The sequence below is a fragment of the Triticum urartu genome, chromosome 6A (assembly GCF_056163025.1).
Source record: "Triticum urartu cultivar PI428250 chromosome 6A, HENAU_Tu73, whole genome shotgun sequence".
Classification (NCBI taxonomy): Eukaryota; Viridiplantae; Streptophyta; class Magnoliopsida; order Poales; family Poaceae; genus Triticum; species Triticum urartu.
The window spans coordinates 264,147,140-264,152,641 of record NC_141878.1 but is presented as its reverse complement, the minus strand read 5'-3'; the positions used below and the strand labels follow the sequence as shown (position 1 = coordinate 264,152,641).

The 5,502-nt window shown below is 41.9% G+C and overlaps 1 protein-coding gene across 1 annotated transcript; it reads right to left on the bottom strand.

The window, feature by feature from the left end:
• Positions 1–490: 490 nt before the first annotated feature.
• Positions 491–2,597, bottom strand: LOC147964947 (uncharacterized). The gene is made up of 2 exons (XM_087530222.1): positions 1,536–2,597; positions 491–499 (listed from the first exon to the last, which is right to left on the bottom strand). The coding sequence occupies exons 1-2, from the start codon at positions 2,595–2,597 to the stop codon at positions 491–493; spliced, it is 1,071 nt and encodes a 356-aa protein (XP_087386348.1).
• Positions 2,598–5,502: the final 2,905 nt, after the last annotated feature.

Genomic DNA, 5,502 nt, shown 5'->3' with positions numbered 1-5,502 from the left:
GGAAAAGGCATATATAAACCATGAGGATTGAGTCGTGACTTAGCTTTTTGACATGTAGTGCAGCGAGCAACAAAACGCTCAACATCCCATCTCATCTTTGGCCAAAAAAAATGTGTAGCAAGTATATCCTCCGTCTTCTTAATGCCAAAGTGTCCCATTAATCCTCCTCCATGCGCCTGCTGCAACAACAAAAGATGAACGGAGCTAGCTGGAATGCATAGCTTGTTAGCACGAAACACAAATCCATCGTTAAGAACGAACTTGTTCCAAGTTCTCCCTTCCTTACAATTCCACAATACATCTTTAAATTCAGCATCATGCAGATATTGATCTTTGATGGCCTCCAAACCAAATATTTTAAAGTCAAGTTGTGAAAGAATAGTATAACAACGAGACAATGCATCAGCAATAACATTTTCTTTACCCTTCTTGTGTTTAATGACATAAGGGAAAGTCTCAATGAATTCAACCCATTTAGCAAGTCGACGGTTCAGTTTTTCTTGAATTTTATTGTGTTTCAAAGATTCATGATCAGAATGTATAACAAATTCCTTGGGCCATAGAAAATGTTGCCATGTTTCTAAGGTCCGAACAAGAGCATATAATTCTTTATCATAAGTAGAACAGTTCAGACTAGGCCCACTCAATTTTTCAGAAAAGTATGCAACAGGTTTGCCATCTTGTAATAACACACCTCCTAATCCAATTCCAATAGCATCACATTCAAGCTCAAAAGTCTTATTAAAATCAGGAAGTTGGAGTAAAGGAGCATGTGTCAACTTATCTTTCAATACCGTGAAGACTTCTTCCTGTGCGGTACCCCAAACAAAAGGCAAATCCTTCTTTGTAAGCTTGTTGAGAGGTGCAGCAATGGTGCTGAAATCTCTCACAAAATGCCTATAGAAACCAGTGAGGCCAAGGAAACTCCTCACCTGTGTGACCGTTTTGGGCTGCGGCCAACTCTCAATAGCTTCAATCTTGACTTTATCAACTTCAATTCCCTATGGAGTAACAACATAGCCAAGAAAAGATACTCGGGAGGTGCAAAAGGTGCACTTTCCAAGGTTACCAAACAAACGTGCATCACGTAGAGCAATAAAAATAGCACGTAAATGTTCCAAATGTTCCTCCAAAGATCTGCTATAAGTCAGTATATCATCAAAATAGACTACCGCAAATCGTCCAATGAAAGCACGTAAAACTTCGTTCATTAGTCTCATGAAAGTACTAGGTGCATTAGTTAACCCAAAAGGCATGACTAACCACTCATATAAACCGAACTTAGTTTTAAATGATGTTTCCCATTCATCTCCCATTTTCATACGAATTTGATGGTATCCACTACATAAATCAACTTTGGAGAAAATTGTAGAGCCACTCAATTCATCAAGCATATCATCTAACCTAGGAATAGGATGACGATAATGAATAGTAATATTATTAATGCCTCTACAATCAACACACATACGCGACGTACCATCCTTTTTAGGCACTAGTATAATAGGAACAACACAAGGACTAAGAGATTCGCGTACGTAACCTTTATCGAGCAGCTCATGTACTTGACGCAAAATCTCCTTCGTCTCCTCTAGATTGGTATGGTATGGTGCACGGTTGGGTAGCAATGCACCGGGAATTAAGTCAATTTGATTCTCAATCCCTCGAATAGGTGGTAATCCCGGTGGCACGTCTTGTGGGAAGACGTCAGCGAACTCCTGCAAAATGTTAGTGACAGAAGGGGGCAAAGAGGATGGCACGTCCTCAAATGAGAATAATGCCTGTTTGCACACAAAAGCATAGCAAACAGATTTGCTGAAATCTAACTCATCAATATCAGATTTTGTGGCAAGTAAACATGCACTTTTCAATTTAATTTCAGAAGCAACACTAGATGGTTGATTATTAGGTTTCATTTGTTGCTCAAATTCTTTTGCCACAATCTGATTTTCACTCTTATTTTTCTCCTGTTTTGCTTTATTAGCTCTATTAATATAATCTTTCAAAATGGATGCAGGAGTCATAGGAAGCAAAGTAATATGGCTATCCTTATGAACAAGAGTATACTGATTATTTCTACCATGGTGTACAGAATTTTTATCAAATTGCCATGGTCTACCAAGTAATAAGTAACATGCTTGCATGGGTACCACATCACAATCAACATAATCAGCATATGTAGAGATACTAAAATGCACATGAACAGTACGTGTTACCTTAACCTTTCCGCTGTTGTTGAACCATTGGATGTAGTAAGGATGTGGATGTGGTCTTGTGGTGAGAGATAGCTTCTCCACCATGTCCATGCTAGCCAAGTTTTTGTAGCTCCCTCCATCTATGATGACGCGAACAGAATGTTCCTTCACAACTCCCTTTGTATGGAACAAATTATGCCTTTGATTTTGCTCAGCTTGTGTAACCTGCACACTCAAAACACGTTGAGCAACTAAATATGCATACCTGTCAGCATCTTCAGCAGCCATGTATTGCGTCTCATGATCAGAATCCTCTCCACCGTGTTCTTCATGTGTAATAAGAGCCAAAGTCTCCTCATCATAGTCACTAGCGGACTCATACCCACCATCCTCAGTAGCAATCATCACACGCTGAGATTTGCATTCTCTCGCAAAATGTCCTGTTCCCTTACAACGACGACAAATAATATCACTTGTGTGCCCTGTTGATGCCATGGAAGAAAAAGAGCTCTGCGCAGGCCCCGACAGGTGTGCTCTTGGCAGATAGTGGTGGTTGTGCCTGCTTTCTTTGTATCACGGCTGGAGGTGGCACCTGATGGAGGTGCTGGTGTAGTGGAAGTAGAGGATGCACGTGGTGTCCATGATGAAGATCGACCTGCACAAAAGTTAGTTCGCGCCATGCCTGTCGATCCTACACTTCACGTTCAGCTTTACAAGCAAGATGGAATAAAAGAGTGATATTAGTATACTCCTTATACTCTAGAATGCTCGGAATCTCTCTATTTAATCCACCCATAAAACGTGTAAGCATAGCTTCGTTCTCCTCAACAATACCACATCTAATCATGCCAGTTTGTAATTCCTGATAATATTCTTCTACAGATTTTTTTCCTTGTCCTAAACGCTGCAATTTTTGAAGTAATTCACGTTGATAATATGGTGGAACCCAACGAGTATGCAGAGCAGTTTTCAAAGCAGCCCAAGTAGCTGGAATGGGATATAATCTACAATGTTCAGACCACCAAACACATGCAAAACTAGTGAAAGCACAAACAACAGCAGGAACACGTCTCTCCTCAGGATATTGTAAACATGTAAAAAGTTGTTCAGTTTCTAACTCCCAAGTAAGATATATATCAGGAACATATCTACCCTCAAATGGTGGAATATTCAATTTCAGTTTAGGAAGATGGTCATGATCTCGTACCTCAGGTGGTGGTGCAGCCCTACCGTTGCGATGATATGCATGAGGACGACCTGGTGGTGCTGGTGCTGGTGGTTGCACATAGTTCTGATTTTGATCAACCTCATCCTCGTAATGGTCCTCCACCTCTACAGTAGCAGCAGGAGCGACAGAAGCACCAACAGTAGGTACAGCAGCACCAAAAGTTTGACCAGGCTCCATGGGAACGCGTTGTGCTCGTCCCACTTGATTTGGAAGACGATGTTGTTGTTGTTGTAGAGGTACGACAGGTGCAGCGGGAGGTGGAAGACGCACGAGCAATTCATTAAACTTGTTATCGAGCTTTGTTTCAAATGCCTTCTCAATGCCATCTATCTTCTCCATGGCCTCTTCAAATCTATTTAGCACATCTTCCACCTGTCCACTCATCATTTGCTGAAACTTATCATGTAACTCTTTGTTTGTCATGTTCTCCCAGTCAGTCTCGTCGGATTGTGATCCTGCCATGGTTAGCAACAATAGAAACACATAAGAATATGATCCTACAGACTACTAGTAAGTGGTGGACAGTCACAAATCTGTCAAGCGAGTCTCAAATTCTTACCAGTTCTTACCAAGCAGTAGGTGGTGATCAGCAACCGTTGTAGTCAAAACTTTCAAAGCTTGGATAGAGCGATTACCGGGGAGAGTCAAACGCGCGACGTAGATGTATGTGGAGCTGGGAAGGCTTATAATATGGTAGCAAAAGGGGTCAGCAATAATCAATTCAGATATGCAAAGTTGAATAAACGCTCAACGACGTTACTGTGCTGGTCCTAGGCTAGACCGTACTAGAGACGCGAGCCTAGAACACTAACAAAATCACGGCGCTGCACATAAAGAAGGGAAAAGCACACTCTGGAACTTTTTTCTTTTCGCTCTGTTTTTTTTGGTGCTCCTCTTTTTTGCGCTCCTTTTTTTTGCGAAAAATCACTATAATGGTGAGTGTCTCAAAACTCTTCCCTCGTCAAACTGATAGGATGGGCACACAATTTTTTTGACTTCTTTTGGAAATCAGGGTAGCGATGACGAAAAAGTGCGACAAAAAATCACTATGATGGCGAGTGTCTCAAAATGCTCCGTGGGACCTAAAAATAGGATAGGGAAAAAAATTGGTCGTCGAAAGTTTGGCCTAAAAACTGCCCGGGGGTCTCCAGACTCTTTTTTTTCTGAGACCTACTCAGGCAAGGAAACACAAAACGAAAACTAGATGGATCTCTTAAACAAACCTAATATGAAAAGAACTCGGATTGGTGGTGGACAGGGAGATGCATATGTGGACTCGGATTGGTGGTGGACAGGCAGATGTATATGTGGACTTGGATTGGTGGTGGACAGGCGGATGTATATGTGGACTCGGATTGGTGGTGGACAGGCGGATGTATATGTGGACTCGGATTGGTGGTGGACAGGCGGATGTATATGGCAGCGGTAAGGAATATGTTGGTGGTGGTGGTATGTGGTAGGAACAATGACAATGGTGCGGCGGCGTAACAACTTGTGAACAGAACTCAAAACTCTAAAGGAAACTAGACGCTAAGACCAGCAACTAGACATGATGATGCAACCGCAAATTCAACAATGCGAAACCCTAAAAAGATTATGCAAAGGCTCAGATTGGTTCGCATATGATGAACTATCCCTAACTTTTACTTGGCTTTTTCGTGGACTGTAGGTATGAAGAACAGACTCGATCTAAACTATGAAAAACTGTAAAATCTCATCGAGCAACCTAGAAATCTGATACCACTTCATAGAGGCGACGGTGTCCTGATGTTTCGATGTGATAGATATCGTTTTCTGTGGGAGTCGACTTTGACGATCCGACTATGAACGTGCGAAGACGTCGCGCCTTAGCAATCGCTAAACCAACTTCCGAGGGTTATTGACCACGCCGGAGCACGATCAACCTAGCCACGAGGGTCTATTTCCTGCGAGCAAACGAAGAACAAGCAAGAAACTGAGATTGCAATCTGTATATTGTGAATAAAAGAGGAAAGCTTTATTAATGAAGGTGGGGTTCTGTGACATCTTGGTCTGGTCATTGGACACAAACGAAGTACGCGAAGTTGCAGCTATGGTGAACGA

Coding starts and splice junctions, on each gene's coding strand:
- LOC147964947 (XM_087530222.1), bottom strand. CDS start 2,597: ATGATTGCTACTGAGGATGGTGGGTATGAGTCCGCTAGTGACTATGAT.